The sequence below is a fragment of the Mobula birostris genome, chromosome 1 (assembly GCF_030028105.1).
Source record: "Mobula birostris isolate sMobBir1 chromosome 1, sMobBir1.hap1, whole genome shotgun sequence".
In the NCBI taxonomy this organism is placed as follows: Eukaryota; Metazoa; Chordata; class Chondrichthyes; order Myliobatiformes; family Myliobatidae; genus Mobula; species Mobula birostris.
This window is the reverse complement of record NC_092370.1, coordinates 206,984,398-207,004,363: the sequence shown is the minus strand read 5'-3', so window position 1 is coordinate 207,004,363 and position 19,966 is coordinate 206,984,398. Positions and strand designations below refer to the sequence as shown.

The following is a 19,966-nucleotide window of genomic DNA, read 5'->3' as shown; positions in this document are numbered from 1 at the left end:
TTTGCGTTTCAAAAATGGAATCTAGGTTAATATTAGGTCCTGGTTTTTACTCCATTGCTTTGCGTGTTACATGTTCTCATTTTTGTACTATAAATTGAGTAAGGGTTTCTGCTACCACATTTTCAGAGAGCAAGTTTCAGAGACCTATCACTCTGAATTTTTCTTCTTCAATCCCCTTCTACAGTTGACTTAATTCTGTCGTTTGATTTTTATTCTTTCTGTGAAGGGAGGTTCGTCTTCTCACAGCTTATACTAATATATATTTAATTAAACCTTTCCTTGGATTTCTTTGTTTGAAAGAAAACAACCCTAGCCCAATAGAACTATACACAGTACTCTGCCCATGGCTGCATCAACAATCCACAATGTTCTAACAGGACTGCCTTGTTTTCACATTTTCTGCTTTCCCTTATAAAGGCACGTATTTGTTGTGCTGTTTCAATTACTATCCAACAACATTTAGGAATCCCTCTGTTCATCTTTGCTGCCTGATATATTAAAATGCACAGTAATTGCAAAACTACTTGAACATGACTATATTTTATGGTTTGAAGTTCTCATTAATGATATTTTGGTGGATAATTTTAAATTCAGTTATGCTTAGAATTTGTTGATGGGGTTATGTATTTACAAGAGAATAAAATGAAGTATCAAGCTAAGATAACATGTATCCAAAAAGTTTGGCAGTTGAAATTTGCACTTATTTTACTTCAGAAAATTTTTTGATATTTCATATTCCTTTGCATAAAACAGTATCAATAAAGACCTTGCATAACTAAATTGAGTTTTGTATTTGAGAAGGAATAAATAAATATGGAGTATTCATATTTTTAAATTTACCTCGATTCAGAAAATAGTGTTCTTTTGTATATGACACTATCAACTGCGGTATAATTCTTGTGTTGAGAAAGAAACCAATGTCTTAATGGTATGAAAAATGTGCAGAATATGTTTTGACTAATTATTGTCTTTCTCCTTTTGAATTCCCAGAAGAAATCCAGAGGCTAGAGGTTTATCTTTTTGTAAATTTGTACTTTTGTTGGTACTGTGTACTGTACAGCTCTTTATTTATCTTTTATTTGGCTTGCTCACTTTTTATGATCAGTAAATAATCAGGTTGATATATGTTTTATGTATGAGTTTAAAGTGTTTTTCTCGTGCAGTTTTGTATTTTCATGTGTACTGCTGACACTATTTCTGGGTCATTCTTCCACTTTGGCATTTAGAAATAACTTTCAGAATGAGGTTGTTTTATTTTTAATAATTCAGTCTAACTATGAAATTGACCAATCCTATTCATAATTTTCAAAATTTGGTTCATTTTCTCATTGGCTTCTTGCTTTTTACTTTATGATTGCATATTTTTAATTTGAGGAAATACAAAGTTTTTAGTTTCTGCATAACTGTACCAACACGAACTGCATGTTTTCATTTTGAACATCGCTCTGATAATGTCATTCAAAAAATATATAACTGACAAACTATTATTGTATAAAAGTAATATCAAGCAGTAGTAAATCAAGGCAGCTGGACTTGCTGTGTTGTCTAGAAGACATTTTGCCACTCATCCTAAAGGCTTCTTCAGTTCTAATCCATGGTGGGCAGTTTAACGGTTTATAAACTGAGTTGTTTAAAAGAATAGCAGTCACATGAGGGTCATTAAGTGTCGTAGAGGTAATGAGAGGATCATTAGTCGTGTCTTTGGATGAATGGGGGTGTGAACTGTTATGGAGACACTGGGGTAGAGATGTTAGGACTGCATTATAAGTAGCTGATAGGTGGTGTCATACCCCACCCCCTCTGTTCAGGAATGGGTTTTCTAGTTTGACAAAGATGGCTTCTTTAACCTCTCTTTCAAACCACTAGTCTTCCCTGTCCAAAATGTGCAGAGGCGGTGGGATATGACACCACTTTTGCAGTTCTAACGTCTCAGTCCTGGTGTTCCCACAGCGGTTGACACCTCCATTCATGCAAAGATAAGACTAATGACCCTCTCGATACCTCTACAACTCTTAATGTCCCTTATGTGATTGTGATACCTTTAAACCACTCAGTGTTTATAAACCGGAAAACTACCCACCATGGACTAGAACTGAGAAAGTCTCTTGGACGAATGGTGAAACTTCTAGACAATACAGCAAGTCCAGTTGCCTTGATTTACTACTGCTTGATATATCAGTGTCCTAGATGACTGAGCATAGATGTGTAAAAGTAATCTTTATTACTTTATAGTAAATAAAGATTACTAACAGTGATACTCTCACCTTAAGAGATAATAAAATGATTTTAAAAATTTATAAACTTTTGAAATTCTCCACTGAATTACTTGCTTAAAATAGCTTAAAGGATTCGAATTATTATCACTTCTAGTTGAGATTTTATCTTAGCAGCAATGCAATATACTTAATCGTCTATTTTTTTTAAAAGTCTACAAAATTCTGGCATGAATCTTGCCCTTGCTTTCTGTGTTGGTCCTAAAACTTGAGAACAGTGATGGTGTCAAGATGACTTGGCAGTCCATCTCACACTGAAGGATTCTTGCAGAGAAAATTAGGAAGTAATAAAAAAAAATTGACCATCACTTTACAGAGTACAAAAGAATGGAATATTATATTCATGAGATTGAGATACAAATTAAAGTCAAAGCTTTTTTTAAGAACAGTACTTTTGCTATTTTAGTAACTTGCATCTTGAAATATTTGTTTCTTTCTCTACTACGTTGACGGTGCTTCATGCACCCACGCTGAGCTTCTCAGTTTTATCAATTTTGACTATAACTTCCACCCTGCCCTTAAACTCACTTGGTCCATCTCTGACATCTTCCTCCCCTTTCTTGATCTTTCTGTCTCCATCTCTGGAGACAATCTATCAATCAACATCATTTGCAAACCTACTGATCCCCATGGTTATCTTGACTATACCTCTTCCCACCCTTTTTCCTGTAAAAATGCTATTCCCTTTTCTCAGTTTCTTCACCTCTGCTGCATCTGCTCCCGGGACACAGCTTTCCGTTCCAGGACATCAGAGATGTCCTCCTCTAAAGAACAGGGTTTTCCTCACTCTACTATTGATGCTGCCCTTGCCTGCATCTGCACTCACTCCATCTTCCTTCTGCTTTAATAGTGATAGAGTCTCTCTAGTCCCTACCTACCACCGCATCTGCTTCCACAGCCAACAGATTTTCCTCCGCAACTTCTGCCACCTCCAAAGGGATCCTATTACTACTACTCCCCCCCCCCCCCCGGCTTTCCACAGGCGTCAATCCCTCCACAATTCTCTTGTCCATTTGTCGTCCCCTAACCTACCTCCAGACACTTATCCCTGCAACCAGCCTAAGTGCTACACTTATCCATACACCCTCTCCCTCACCTCCATCAGGGCCCCAAACAGTACTTCCAGGTGAGGCAACACTTCAACTGTGAATCTGCTGGGGTCATCTATTATGTCTGCTGCTCTCGATGCCACCTCCTCTACTTGGTGAGACCTGTCATAAATTGGGTGACCACTTTGTTGAACACCTCAGCACCATCCACCATAAGCGGGACTTCCCAATGGCCAGACATTTTAATTCTGATTTTCGTTCTGACATGTCAGTCCAACTCCTCCTATTATGCCAAGACGAGGCCATTTTCAGGGTGGAGGAGCAACACCTTGTATTCCATCCAGGTACTCTCCAACCTGATGGCATGATATCAATTTGTCTTTCTGGTAAACAAGGTCCCCCCTCCCCCCTCTATTCCCCACTCTGACCTTTTATAGTACTACTTTTCCCCTGCCTCTTACTTCCCCCAGGTCCCTGCCTCCTTTCCTTTTCTCTTATGGTGCACTCTCTTCTCCAGTCAGATTCTTTCTTCTAACACTTTGCTCTTTTCCACCCATCTGGCTTCACATATCACCTTTCAGCTAGCTTCTTTCCCCTGGCCCCACCTTTTTATTCTGGTGTCTTCCCCCTTCTCAGTCCTGAAGAAGGATCTCGGTCCAAAATTTTGATTATTTATTCTTTTCCTTAGATGCTGCCTGACCTGTTGAGTTCCTCCAGCGTTTTGTGTGTGTTGCTTTGGATTTTCCAGCATCTGCAGACTTTTTTGTGTTATTTATAAAGGAATTGCCATCAGACATCAAGAGATAGTGTGGAAGCTGTAGTAAAACAAAGATAGCCTGAGGCAACTGTAGTCAAGGAAAACCTTTTTAAAGTGACGTGGCGAGAGACAGATGAGATAACAGAAGGATGTCAAGTCAAGTCGCTTTTTATTGTCAATTTGACCATAAACTGCTGGTACAGTACACAGTAAAAACAAAACAATGTTCCTCCAGGACCATGGTGCTACATGAAACAACACAAAACTACACTGGACTAAGTGAGACAGCACAAGGTTACACTAGACTACGTAAGACAACATAAAAACTACATTAGACTACAGACCTACACAGGACTACATAAAGTGCACAAAACAGTGCAGGGCAGTACAATAAATAATAAACAAGACAATAGGCACAGTAGAGGACAAATTACAATATAATGATAAATGATGTAGATGTCAGACTAGACTCTGAGTGTTCAGGAGTCTGATGGCTTGGGGGAAGAAACTGTTACACAATCTGGTCGTGAGAGCCCGAATGTTTTGGTACCTTTTGCCAGGTGGCAGGAGGGAGAAGAGTTTGTATGAGGGGTGCGTGGGGTCCTTCACAATGCTGTTGGCTTTACGGGTGCAGCGTGTGGTGTAAATGTCTAATGGCGGGAAGAGAGACCCTGATGATCTTCTCAGCTGACCTCACTGTCTGCTGCAGGGCCTTGCAATCTGAGACGGTGCAATTCCCGAATCAGGCAGTGATGCAGCTGCTCAGGATGCTCTCGATACATCCTCTGTAGAATGTGGTGAGGTTGGGGGGCAGGAGATGGACTTTTCTCAGCCTTCACAGAAAGTACAGACGCTGCTGGGCTTTCTTGGTTATGGAGCTGGTGTTGAGGGACCAGGTGAGATTCTCCGCCAGGTGAACACCAAGAAATTTGGTGATCTTAACAATCTCAACAGAGGAGCTGTCAATGTTCAGCGGAGAGTGGAACATACCCGATAACTAAGGCTCTGTTATCTTACTAACTTCAAAACTGTGCTCGAAGTTTTGATTAACTTTGAACACCTCTATTGTCCTTATTAACTTCAAAATATTATGGGCTGTCTGCTTGGAGTTTTGATTGATTTTAACATCTCTGTTGTGAATGGTAATTATGGGCTGTCTGCTTGGAGTTTTGATTGATTTTAACATCTCTGTTGTGAATGGTAATTGATGTTGTGAGTAAGGAATTCAAACATATACAGTTTGATCAATATTCGTAACTGATACGCCAATTAAGTATAAGAAAAACTCTTTTCTGTTCAGATTGGGCGACGGGCCCATGCTATCCTTGTGCACAAGTAAATACATCTTTTCATTGAGTTGTAAAAATGTATATGTTCTGGGCCCAGTTAGTTATTTTATTGTTGGCAATGAGAGTTACTTCGGTTACGAAGATTTCTCAACAGTAATTGTGGTTAAAATGCCCATTATAGCAATGAGAAGGAGTTGCATTTTAAGGCTGTTTTAAAGCAGGAATTGTTTGCAACTGCCTGGTTTTCTGTTTCTGGTGATTATGCTGTAGAAGCTTGTTACTAATTTCCAATGGTTATGCTGGAGAAAGCCTACAAATAACACAAGACACGAGAGACTGCAGATGCTGGGATCTAGAACAACAAGCTGCTGGAGGAATTCAGTGGGTCGAGCAGCATCTTTTCTGGGTGGGGATGGAAGTTAAATTATCAACACTTCAGATTGAGACCCTGCAATGAGACTGAGCGTGTAAAGAGAAGACAGCCAGTTAAAGAGGAGAATGGTATGGGTGAGATGGGACAGTAGGTGATTGGTGGACCAAGGACAGGTGGAGGATGACAGGCAGATTGAGTTGGGTGGGAATGGGCTGCAGATGAGAGACATGGCAGATGGTGATAGGTAGAAACAGGCAAAAATAGAGAAAGGGCTGATGGACCCAGGGTGAAGGTGGAGACAATCACCTTTGTATTCCCCCATTATCCTCTCCAATTGTAAAATCTATTAATTTGGCCCAATGATTATTCTAAATACAGAAACACCTCTCAGTTTAAAAAAGTCATCAGAAGTGAATCTTGTCAAGAAAAATGAAACTGGTGTTAATTTGGGAATAACACGAAAACCTAAAAACCCTTGTATTAAAGATTCAAGAAGTAAAGACAAGAATGTAATGCTTCCCTCTAGCACACTCATTGGGAATGAAGGTCTTCATGATAACATTCTTATCCCAAGTTGGACTTGGATGTTCCCTAAATGCATGCATTAAGACTTGGGGGCATCAGCTGCTTTTTTGCCTTTTGCTGAAGATATTTTTGGATGTTAATAGCTGTTTGAAAACATCAGTATTGTTACTGTACCTCAGCTAGTCACCTTTTATTAACAACTGAGATAATATCACATATTTGCAAGTTTGTCAGTGACTTGAACATCAATGTCACTGTGAGCCATATAAATGGAAATATAAAATTACAAAGATTTTAAATTGATCAAAACACTTGAATTTAATTCCCTATTTGTTATGTTGGAATTCAAGATCTTGTCTGAATCAGTGGCCCAAATTTTTGCCTGGTAATTGGTAATTTAATCACCACGTTACCTTGTCACTAAAATATTGATAAATGTCAACTTTTCCTCTATGCTTGTGGAGTAAGCCATGCAAGTCAAATGTGAGAAACCATAAAGAGATGTTGGTGTTCCGCTGTCTCAACTTTTTTGTTACCTTCAACAGAATCTTCAGAAATGGCAATGTTATGGTAGTCATTGGGGAATTTCAGTATGCAGTTAAATTGAGAAAATCAGGTTGGTGGAGGATCCTAAGAGAAAAATTTGTGGAATGCTAACAAGATGGCTTTTTAGAGCAGCGTGTGGTTGAGCCCTCTATGGGAAGGATGTTACTGGATTGAATGTTGTGTAATGAACCAGGTTTGATTATGGAGCTTAAGGTAAAGGAACCCTTAGAAGACAGTGATCATAATATAGAATTCACCCTGTAGTTTGAATAGGAGAAAGTAAAATCAGATATATCAGTATTACAGTGGAGTAAAGGGAATTAGAGGCATTCACGGAGCTAGCCATTGTTGAATGGAAGGAGACACTAGCAGAGATGATGCCAGAACAGCAATGGCTGGAGTTTCGAGGAGTAATTCAGAATATGATGGATAGATACATCCCAAAGAAGTAGCAGCATTCTAAGAGAGGATGAGGCAACCATGGTTAACAAGAAAAGTCAAAGACAGCATATAAGCAAAAAGAGAGAGGGTATATAATATAGCAAAACTTAGTGAGAAGTGAAAGGATTGGGAAACTTTTGAAAACCAACAGAAAGCAACTAAGAAGTCAATAAAGAGAGAAAAGGTGAAATATGAAGGTAAGTTAGCCAATAATATAAAATGGGATACAATTTTTTTCCCTTCTATAAATGTTAAAAGAGTGAGAGTGGATATTGGACTGCTGGCAATTGACACTGGAGAGGTAGTAATAGGGGACAAAGGAATGGTGGATGAACTGAATAAGTACTTTGCCTCAAACTTCACTGTGGAAGACACTAGCAGTATGCCAGAAAATCGAGAGTGTAAGAGGGCAGAAGTGAGTGTAGTTACTAATACTGTTTGGGAACTTGAAAGGTCTAAAGGTTGATAAGTCACCTGGACCAGATAGACTGCATCAATGGGTTCTGAAGGTGGTAGCTGAAGAGATTGTGGAGACATTATTGTGGATGAGGTTTCAGGGTACTTGGAGGCATATGATAAAATAGGGCGAAGTCAGCATGGTTTCCTTGACAGGAAATCTTGCTTGACAAATCTGTTGGAATTTTTTGAGGAAATAACGTGCAGGATAGACAGAGGAGAGTCAGTGGACATGTCTGAAATGATTCTTTATTGAATATTTATTGTTGAAGGGCAGCAGTTTGTAGAAACTAAAATAGAAGTGCTGGAAGAAATCAGCCAGTTAAACAGCATCTGTGGACGGAAAAGCCAGTTACTGCTTTAGGTTGAAGACCCTTCATCGTTTCTGCTTTTCTGCGCCCACATTGCTTGAATGGCTGAGTTCTTCAGCATTGCTATTTTGTTTCAGGTTCCACCATCTACAGTTTTGTTTCCCCAGTGGTTGATAGAAGAATTGTGAATATGAAATTATCTTTCAATGAATGAGTTGATTATGTATTGTTCAGCCTTTAGGCATGGACAACTTCATGCATTGCTTATGTACTGCAGCTCAACTTCTGCGATGAGGTAACTTTCATTCTTGAGTGTAGACATCAGTTTGAACATTTTCCCATTTGTTGTGAAAGTTAGCTAAATTCCTGCAGGAACTTTACTGAAGGTGGGACTGCAGGAATACCATGAGAGTGAAAAAGTGCAGGCAATAAGAGCCTTGCTTAACTCTATTCTTCACTATTGGAAAAAAGTAGTCACCTTGTATCTAATTCAAATTGGATTGTAAATTCTGGTCTTCCCTAACCAAAATTAGTAGCTGAAACAATGCCAATATAATCTATTCCTTTCACCTTAAACCTAGATGCTTCAGAGAGGAAATTAATCTAGTGGTCTTCATCAGCATAATTTTCCAAAGCTTTAATATTGCTCACTGTAGAAAAACACAATATGAATAGATGAACAGAACAAATGGAAATCTATAATTTGTAAAGTTTAATTATTTTCCTTTTTGTGAATTGCTCCACAAATGCATCCTGAATGTGCTTAATATGGTTTGCTGTATGATGTTTACTCTTTGTTGGTGCTGCTTTTTGCATTTTTAACTATCATTTTTCAGAGATGTGCACTCTTGAACTTCCAGATGTGTTCTCAGCTTTTGATGCTTTCAGTTTGCCTGTCTGTCTGCAGTGTGTCCCTCTTGTCAGCCTCTACTCACCCTCTATCTGGTTTTCCCATGCCAACATCATCTCTCCATCTACTTTTACACACTTCATGACCACCTTTCTCCTGCACCCTCCTCACTTTTGTTTGTCCTCCGTTTGCCTTTTCCTGTGAGACTTGGTATGAGAATGAGATGAGAAAGTTACCCATATTGATGCAGCTCTCTTAACCAACATCACAAATTAGATTTAAATGACCGTCACATTATTGTTTGTAAGTTGTTGCAGTGTTAAAAATGGCTACCACATAATTGTGACTGCACTTCAAGTCCTGTAGTTGCAAACATTTTGACAAATTGTCTGAAATGAGAGAAATATTGTCCCTTCTTCGACCTCCTGTCTCCTCACATTGCTTTCCTGGCTCTTGAATGCCTTCTCAACATGCTACTGGCTGACATTGCCTCCCCGTTTCTATTTCTAAATGTTATTCTTTGCCTTCTCCCTGCCTACAGTTTCAAGCTTTATATTATTAGTAGTAAATCAATTTTATAATTGGTCTATACTGTATAAGCAAAGATGTTGTATTTTTAAAGTGGTGAGCAGATAGCTTGACCTAGAAATACTGTTCATATAATCTTAAATTAAACTGTTGAAGGTTTTGCAACAGTTTTGACTTGTCTCTTTTTTCCCTCTTCTCTTTTTTTTGTCTGACAGGCATAGATACCTTTTGTGATACTAACTCTGTCTCCGGTTTGAATGGCATGTACCATCTTCAAGCTTTTAACACCTCTGTGCACTACTGCAATTTATAGCTTTGACCAAGCTACACTTTGTTTATATAGAACTTTTTAAAGCCTGTTGTATTTCTGCAGATGATGAGCTTGCTGTATTTTTATTATGTCCTGTCTGAAACTCTGTTTATTACTACAATTGACTGACAAGAATATTATTATAGAGGGCCTATACTTCAGAATTAGAATACCTATCTTAAACTAAGCTAATTAATTTTATTAAATCACCTGTTCATTGGTTATTAGGTTTCTGTCATTTTCATTTGGTATTTCATGTAACTACAAGATAGGTTTATTGATTTACCTTGTGAAATGACTGCTTTGAAATGAGAAAACTATTAAAAAGCATGAATGTGTACAGATAAGAATTTCTTTAAATATAAGCATGTTCTTCCATGTGCTCATTTAACTCTTGTGGTCTATATTAGAACAATCTTATTGATGGGTGCTTTTTTAATTCTGGGTGAACTGTGTATAATACTTAGAGCATAATGTTAATTGCTTTCTGTTGCCTAGAGGTGTGTAATTGTTTCTTTTCTAACTCTAAATAAACTAACTCAATATCTAACTAATGTTTTTTGCCTCTGATCTGCTTTTTAATGCTTCAATTTCTTCTGCAATTTTAAATATTTTTAATGATGCACCTCACAGTTTTACAGTACCCCCCAACCAGAAAGGATACTTTCAATATTATGATTTTTTTTTCTTATGTGCTGTATCATATACCTAAAATATACTATATGTACAAAATTTGTTGTGGTTTCCAAGTTTGAAACAGTGAATTTGCTCCCCATGGAAAAGTGTGAAGCCTTTTTTGCAATCAGCATTAGCAAATACTACGTTGCATCTACTTTTCAGAAAAGGACAATTTAGCATTTCTTCTCCACACAAACCTGTCTTATCTATCAACGTTTTCCTGTTTTATATTCTTCTAAAATGCATTTTTCACTTAAGTAACTAGTTCCACAATCAAGTCACTAGGTGAAGAATTTCTTTTTAATTCATACCGAATTTATGATATTTTCTATGTTAGTAATTTGGTACTGATTCAAGTAGAAATTTCTTTGCAACAATCCTTTTGAACCCTTTTTCTCCGGGATAAGGTTTCATGATAGCTACAATCTTGTCATAAATGCAAATTACTTTTTGAATTTTGGAAGCTTTATATAATTTGGAGACCAGAAATGTACAGTGTTAAAAATCGTGATTAAAAATAGATTAGTAGAATGAAATTTTAAAAAGTTGAAAGTACTGTTCAAGAAGTCCTGATATACATTACCAGACAAAATCTAAGTATGAGCTTGCATTTGAAAAACAAATTGTAAAAATTGAGAACTATTTATACCACAAAATTTAGATGTGTACCTCTTTATACCTCTGGTCGTAACTAATCTGCAACTGGAAAATATACAGTAGTCATTGTGCGTATTTCTTGAATTGCAAAAATAGTTATACCTCAGTGCATTATATCATATTCTTTACAGTTGATTCTATCATTGAAAGGGAACAAAAAAAAGGGTGTTTAGTTGAAAATGGGTGCTTCAGCTGGAAAAAAACTCAGTAAGAACTTCATTGGTATCAGGTTGATTATATCTATAAGCGATGTAAAGTTATGTAATTGTCCAGTTGGTAATTGGTTTATTATCACATGAGCTGAGATATGGGAAAAGCTTTGTTTGCATGTCATGTAGACAGATGATCTCATATGCAAGTATATTAAGGCAGTATAGTGATGATCCTCTGGTTGTGTTTGACCAGGGATATTGCATCTTAGCTGTCAAAGTTGATACTCAAGCCAGGAGAGTACATTATGGAGAACAAGCTGTTCCCTATGCAGCAGGCTCTTCCTCTCCATGCAGCTAATGAGTCTAAAGGAATGGCAGAGACAAATACAGCGTAGTCCAGCAGTGTGGCCAGTCAGCATTGAACTCAACATAGGGATATTCCTTGGGTTACTTTTGAAGCCTTCCCCATGAGTGGGTATTGCCGCAAGCGGAGGTTTGAGATCAGAGATTTCCGTTTAGATGAACTGCTGCCCATGGCTGAAAAGCCCCATCTGCCTAGAACGATTCGTTTTAAGATGCTGGTAACCCACCATTGTGCTGCCTTCTATCAATAGAAAGGGTTCTGCCAGGCTTACTAGCTAAGCCACTTGCAAAAGCCTAGAGCTGGACTTGATTATCAGAGACTACCTGAGACACATGCCATTATTAATAAGTAGTGGGATCTCATCCCCACTGCGACTTTCCCCCTCCCTAATCTATGACAAGCATGAAGTACTATAAAAGGATAAACAATAACAAAATGCAGAGTACTTTATGTATATCCTTACAGTTACAAAGTACAGTACAGGTAGTCTAGTAAGGTGCAAGGGCCAAGATGAGGCAGATAGATCAGGAGTTCTCTTCAAATGGAATTTAAAATGTGTTCTCCTAATCATAAATGTTTGCTAAAGCAGAATACAAGGGATTATATCAAAAAAGTAAATGTTTTTTGGTTAAAAAAATTGCAGCAGGCATAAATATAAATATAAATGCCGCATCTGCTCTCAGGATGAGACTTTTCATTCTAGGACGAGGGAGATGTCTTCCTTTTTTAAAGAAAGGATCTTCCCTTCCTCCACTATCAACTCTGCTCTTAAACACATCTCCCCCATTTCACGTACATCTGCTCTCACTCCATCCTCTCGCCACCCCACTAGGAATAGGGTTCCCCTGGTCCTCACCTACCACCCCACCAGCCTCCGGGTCCAACATATTATTCTCCGTAACTTCCGCCACCTCCAACGGGATCCCACCACTAAGCACATCTTTCCCTCCCCCCCTCTCTCTGCATTCCACAGGGATTGCTCCCTACACAACTCCCTTGTCCATTCGTCCTCCCCATCCCTCCCTACTGATCTCCCTCCTGGCACTTATCCGTGTAAGTGGAACAAGTGCTACACATGCCCTTACACTTCCTCCCTTACCACCATTCAGGGCCCCAAACAGTCCTTCCAGGTGAGGCAACACTTCACCTGTGAGTCGACTGGGGTGATATACTGCGTCCGGTGCTCCCAATGTGGCCTTTTATATATTGGCGAGACCCGACGCAGACTGGGAGACCGCTTTGCTGAACATCTACGCTCTGTCCGCCAGAGAAAGCAGGATCTCCCAGTGGCCACACATTTTAATTCCACATCCCATTCCCATTCTGACATGTCCATCCACGGCCTCCTCTACTGTAAAGATGAAGCCACACTCAGGTTGGAGGAACAACACCTTATATTCCGTCTGGGTAGCCTCCAACCTGATGGCATGAATATCGACTTCTCTAACTTCTGCTAAGGCCCCACCTCCCCCTCGTACCCCATCTGTTACTCATTTTTATGCACACATTCTTTCTCTCACTCTCCTTTTTCTCCCTCTGTCCCTCTGAATATACCCCTTGCCCATCCTCTGGGTCCCCCCCCCCTTGTCTTTCTTCCCGGACCTCCTGTCCCATGATCCTCTCGTATCCCCTTTTGCCAATCACCTGTCCAGCTCTTGGCTCCATCCCTCCCCCTCCTATCTTCTCCTATCATTTTGGATCTCCCCCTCCCCCTCCCACTTTCAAATCCCTTACTCATCTTCCTTCAGTTAGTCCTGACGAAGGGTCTCAGCCTGAAACGTCGACTGTACCTCTTCCTACAGATGCTGCCTGGCCTGCTGCGTTCACCAGCAACTTTGATGTGTGTTGCATAAATATAAATATTTTGTTTACAATTGTAAGATGTTTGATCTAGGCATTCATAGCAATAATTAGCACCAATTTTCTTTGTTATGATGTGCTCAATGTAGAATACATTTTATAATATTTTTGATTAAAAGAATCAATTGAATGTTGAAATATAAACAAATAATTGCAAAAATGAAAATCAATAATTGTGATAATAACAAACCATATAAAACTTCTATCAGTAATGTTAAGAAAGTAATCTTGTAGTATTTCTCATTTAAGTTTCCTTTCATGGAATTCAATATGTTCACACATCAAAAGACAGATCAACTGAGTTAAGTAGACTTTGAAATTTGCCCTCTATCGTTTGGCTTTCAGGATGGAACTGGATCTTTGAAGCGTAGTGGTTCCTTCAGTAAACTTCGTGCTTCCATTAGACGCAGTAGTGAAAAACTGGTCAGAAAACTGAAAGGAGGTAATCCACGAGATAATGAGCCCAAGAGTTCTGGGTAATTATTAATTCTCTGATTTCGCCTCTGTTCTGAATGTTTTTTTTCCCCAATTTGACACTGAATTACATAGATGTGACTGTTATTTTGTAATTGCACACATAGTATTATGGTCATTTAATAGTAAAAAAGATTTACATTTATACGGTGCTTTTCATTTTCCAAGACCTCATGTTTCCCAAAGCACTTCTGTTAAATACTTTTCTGTAAAATGCATTCAATGCTCCAAGTTAGGATATACAGTCTGGATAGTCATGAGAGCCAGCTTTGCTGTTGATGTTGTTAGATTTGTCTGTGAATGTTAAGTAGTTGAGAGACAGTAAAATGATCTGGAAAATTCCCCTTGGATTGTTCCCAGGATATCTTATATTTGTACGGCTTGTTAGTTATGGTAGGTAAATCTCCTTAAAAGTTAGCAATTATGTGGTGAGTGTCTCTGTCCATGTTAATCAGATAAAGCAAGGTGGAGAGAAGCTTGCTCTTGAGCATGATTAAGGGCGCAAGGAAGAATCTGTGAACAGGCATTCAGCTTCTGTAATGTAGACATCAGTTCATCAAGCCACAACGACGATAGCATTTCCCAGTCAGCAGGTTTGATGCTGGGGCTAGTCCTCAGTAAGCAGAAGGATTCAGAATGGTCTGGCTTTGAGTAAATAAGCAGTAAAATCAAAATCTGTCATGATAGCAATTAGCAATGAATGAATCTACCATGATCGGAAGGATGGATCCAGTTGTATTGTGAATTCTGGAGTTGGAAGAAAAGGTCCGCATTCTGGGGTAAGGACCAGGTCAAACAATGGGTACATAAGCAGGAGTGGCAGAGAAGTTTAATGTTTGGGCTTGGGTAAGATGGGAACTTGGCAGATTGAAGCTGAGGCCTCTACTGAAGACTAATAGTATAATCAAGGAGGGGAAGATCAGAGGGGAAAATGAAATCATGGGGAGAAATGGCAGTCAAATAAAGTGAAGAGGAAGAAGGATCTGGAGGAATGTTAGAATTCAAAAGATTTTGGAAAAAAGGCCAACAGAAGTATTTGTTGCTGTGAGGAATATAATGTTCTGATGGCTATATTTGTTTTTCTGCTTTATTTCTCAAGCTGTAAGAATTTGATACCACCAAAATAACGAATATATAATTTTAAAATTTCATAATATTCTTTAATACGTTGAATACTGCTTAGATTCCACATGGTATGATTCTTGTCAAATTTTGAACTTTTCAAATCAGTGTACTACAATGTTTTTTTAAAATCAAAACTGTCCAAAATTACCAAGAGATATGGTAACATTAAAAATAGTCAGTACTTTCTTTAAACATTATTTTCTTTCCTTAATGAATGGAAGAATCTGGTTCATCATTACAGCCTGGCATTCTCATGCATTGTCCAAAAAGCTTAATATCATAATAATAAAAACTATTAACCATTAGAGGTCTCATGACATCTCAGTACTATCCTTGCCTTGATACCTGCACATTAACTTCAGAGGTGAAGTTCATGTGATGGGGCTAGGAGTAAATTCCTTGAATGTGTTCCTTTTGTCAAAAGATACTTAATGATTTACAAAATAATTATTTTACAAGAGTGAAAATGTACCAAGAAGTATTAGATGTCCTTGAAAGCGATTTCAATTAATGGAACCATTGTTGAACTTCAAAACAAGATCTGCAAGCAAACCGCAAAGGCTCCTGACCTAGTTTTGATGTTATCTTTGGGTTTATTATCATTGGTTCATCTATGTCACAGTGATTTTTAGAATATTTATACTTCCTGGAAGTGAGCAGGTAGTTTCAATTTGTACATATTGGAGATACTATTTGTTAGTTTAAAAAAAATCTTTGAGCATGAGCAAATTAGAATATGGACTTTGATTTTACCAAATTCAGAGGAAAAATAAAAACCTTGAAACTGCCATGTTGACTAGTATTTTTGCACTGTCAGTGCAATAATTTTAAAAACAGCTTTTAATTATCCTCTTTCTTGCTTTGCTTATGTTTTATGCTTGGATATTTGCAACCTTGACCTTTTGGGTTAACCAACTGTTTCCATTTTCTGCAAAGTTTAATTGCTTTTGTGAATAAGGTTTTTATACTTTAGTTATGTTTTCCTACAATAGTACTTCACTCTGTTGTAGAATAACTTAAGTATTCATTTCCCTTGTGATGCATTCAGAAAAGAACCCTAAGATGAAGTTCCATGAGCACAGCCAGATGGGTTAGATACTGTTACTGGAATTGAATAACGCTGTGCTTAGCCTACCTGCTTCTTCCTGTCTTTAAGATAATTCCATACCAGATCCAAAAAAATAATCTGGTAGCTAACGTATCTATTAATAATTGTTTTATTTTACATTATTTGTTTATGTTCTAAATTTTTTATTTAGAAGGACTTGTACATTTTTATCATCAGGCTGCCTTACCACATACACCGTTACAAAATAGTTGATAGTACTTTTAAGTTATGGAGTTAGTCTCAAATGAATGGAGTGTATTAATTTCACAAATTAAAGTATACTAGTTGGTACATAATTTGATAAAGAACTAAAATGAAGAACAAAACTGTAGCAGCAGAAATTTTGATATAATAGCAGAAGAATGTCAGGATATATCTGAAAAGAGGAACAATTAACATTTCAGGTTAGGCACCCTTAATGAGTACTGAGAAATAAACTATAGAGAAGTGATAAATGGGACCAAGTAAAATGATAGACTAAGACCAAGATTGCTATGGGAGAGTTAGATGAAGGCATGAAGTCAATGGGTTAATGGAGCTAGTTAGAAAGAGAGAAAATGAACAACATCTGTGAAATGAGGGCAGTTAACAGTGAGGATACAAAGGAATAAAAAAAAGTTGTAAAATGCAAAGGTTCATTTTATTATCAAAATATGTATGCAGAATACAACTGAGATTTGTCTTCTCCGGATAGCAATGAAATACAGAAAAACCATAGAAGTAGTTGAAGGAAAAGACGTCAGTTGGCAGATAAGACTATGCTGCTAGAGAAGAACAAGCTAGTATCACAGACAGATGCCCCAGAGCAGAACTGAGCATTTCTGAAATGGAACAAAAGCAAGTAACTTAGAATTTGAGATTAAAGTTTGCCCAAACAGGATTGAGAGAATTAAAATGGCATGAAACACTGAGCTCAAAGTTGCTTCTTTGAACTGGAAACAAGTGTTCCTCAAAATGTTTGATTCTGCATTTAGTTTCTCCAATGTAGAAGTCACCATGATTTGATTATGGGATGCAGTATACCTGCCCCGGGCAGATTGCAGCAGTACAGACTCTGCCTTAATGCTAAAACTTGTGTTGGTAGCAACACGCACAAAATGCTGGAGGAACTCAGCATAAGCAGTTGACGTTTTGAGTCATGACCCTTCTTCTGCACTGGAAGGGAAGGAGAAAGATGCCAAAATAAAAAGGTACGCAGATATCTAGAAGGTGATAAGTGAAGCCAGGTGGGTAGGAAAGATAAAGGCTGGAGAAGAAGGAATTGCATAGGAGAGGAGAGTGGACTAAAGGAGAGAGTGGAGGAGGAGAGGGACCAAGGGGAGGGGAAAGGCAGGTAAGAAGAGGTAAGAGGCCTGTGTGGGGAATAGAAGAAGAGGGGAGGAGGAGGATTTTTTTTTACCAGAAGGAGAAATTGATATACCATAAGACATAGCAGAATTAGGTCATTTGGCCCATTGAGTCTTCTCCACCATAAGATCATGGCTGATCCCTTTTCTCTCCCTTCTCAGCCCTCACCCCGGCCTTCTCCCCATAGCCTTTGATGTCGTGGCCAATCAAGAACCCACCAATTTCCGCCTTAAATACGCTCAATGCCCTGGCCTCCACAGTTGCCTGTGGTAACAAATTCTATAAATTCACCATCCTCTGGCTAAAGAAGTTTCTCCACATCTATCCTGATGTTGTACCCCCTTGTCCTAGACTCCACCACCGTGGGAAGCATCCTTTCTACATCTACTCTGTCTTGGTCTTCCAACTTTTGAAAAGTTTCAGTGAAATTCCCCACCCCCCATCCTTCTAAATTCCAAGTACAGACCCAGAGCATTCAAACATTCCTCATATGATAATCCTTTCATTCCCGGAATCATCCTTGTGAACCTCCTCTGATCCATCTCCCATGCTAGCACATCATTTCTTGGATAAGGTTCCCAAACCTGTTCACAATACACAAGGTGAGACCTCATCAGTGCCTTATGAAGCCGCAGCATCACATCCTTGTTCTTTTATTCTATATCTCTTGAACTGAATGGTAACATTGCATTTGCCTTCTTCACCACTGACTTAACCTTTAGGATGTTCTGCACAAGGACTCCCTAGTCCCTTTGCATCTTAGATTTTTGGATTTTCTCCCCTTTTAGAAAGTAATCTGCACATTTACTTCTTCTACCAAAGTGCATGATCATGCATTTTCCAACATTGTATTTCATTTGCCACTTTCTTGCCCATTCTCCTAATCTGTCTAAGTTCTTCTGCAGCCTTCCTGTTTCCTCAACACTACCTGCCCCGCCACCAATATTTGTATCATCTGACAACAAAGCCATCATCTAAATCATTGATATACAGCATAAAAAGAAGCGATCTCAAACCGACCCCTGTGGAACACCACCAGTCACTGGCAGCCAACCAGAAAAGGAACATTTTATTTTCACTTGCTGCCTCCTAGCAATCAGCCAATGCTCTAACCATGTTAGTAACTTTCCTGTATTTCCATGGGCTCTTAATTTGGTAGGCAGCCTAATGTGTGCCACCTTGTCAAAGGCCTTCTGAAAGTCTAAATATACAACATCCACTGCATCCCCTTTATCTATTCTACTTGTAATTTCTCAAAGAATTCCAACAGGTTCATCAGGCAAGATTTTCCCTGAAGGAAACCATGCCGACTTTGTCCTATCTTGTCCTGTGTCACCAAGTACACCAAAACCTCATCCTTAACAATTTCTCCAACATCTTCCCAACCACTGAGGTCAGGCTAAATGGTCTATAGTTTTCTTTCTGCTGCCTCCCTCCTTTCTTGAAAAGTGGAGTGACACTTGCAGTTTTTCAGTCCTCTGGAACCATGCCAGAGTCCAATGATTCTTGAAAGATCATTACTTATGCCTCAACAATCTCTACCACTACCTGTTTCAGAATCCTAGGGTGCATTTCATCTGGTCTGGGTGACTTATGTACCTTGAGGTCTTTCAGCTTTTTGAGCATCTTCTCCCTTATAATAGTGACTGCACTCACTTCTCTTGCCTCACACACTTCAACACCTGACAGTCACACTGTTAGTGTCTTCCATCATGCAGACTGATACAAAATACTCATTTAATTTATCTGTCATTTCCTTGTCCCTGTTATTATTCCTCTGGCCTCGTTGGCAAGCAGTCCTAGGTCCGCCCTGTTCTCTTTTATTTTTTATATACTTGAAAAAGTTTTTTCTATCCACCTCGATATTGTTTGCTCGCTTGCTTTCATATTTCATCTTTTCCCTCCTAATGTTTCTTTTAGTTACTTTCTGTAGGTTTTTACAAGCTTCCCAATCCTCTATCTTCCCACTAATTTTTGCTTTGTCGTATGCCCTCTCCTTTGCTTTTACATTAGCTTTGACTTCCCTTGTCAGCCACGGTTATACTATTTTCCCATTTGAGTATTTCTTTGTTTTTGGAACACATCTATCCTGCACCTTCCTCATAATCACACCATCAGGTTGGAGGGTACCCAGATAGAATATACAGTGTTCTCTTCCACCCTGAGGGTGGTTTCATCTTGGCACAAGGACCCTGGACTTGCATGTCAGAATGGGAATTGGAATTAAAATGTTTGGCCACCGGGAATTTCTGCTTTTGGCAGATGGAACAGAGGTGCTCTACAAAGGGATCCTCCAATGTGACGGGTCTCACCATTGTTGCGGAGGCCATGTCAAGAGCACAGGACATAATAGACGACCCCAGCAGATTTGCAGCTGAAGTGTTACCTCACCTGGAAGGACTGAGGACCTGAATGGAGGTGAGGGAGGAATTGAGTATAAGTGCAAAGAGGTCCTTCTGCAGCTGTACAAGGCCCTGCTGAGACCACACCTGG

At 38.8% G+C, this 19,966-nt stretch overlaps 1 protein-coding gene across 7 annotated transcripts in view; it reads left to right on the top strand.

Moving 5' to 3' along the window:
* klc1a (kinesin light chain 1a) overlaps nt 1-19,966 on the top strand; it is a 113,637-nt gene that overhangs the window by 75,239 nt on the left and 18,432 nt on the right. For all 7 annotated transcript variants that reach the window (XR_011887407.1, XR_011887411.1, XM_072270022.1 and 4 more), the window contains exon 14: nt 13,765-13,895. Coding sequence is in view for 5 of the 7 variants with exons in the window: in XM_072270022.1 (XP_072126123.1) it covers nt 13,765-13,895 (131 nt within the window). In the remaining 2 variants the exon portion in view is untranslated. The remainder of the gene's footprint in view (nt 1-13,764; nt 13,896-19,966) is intronic.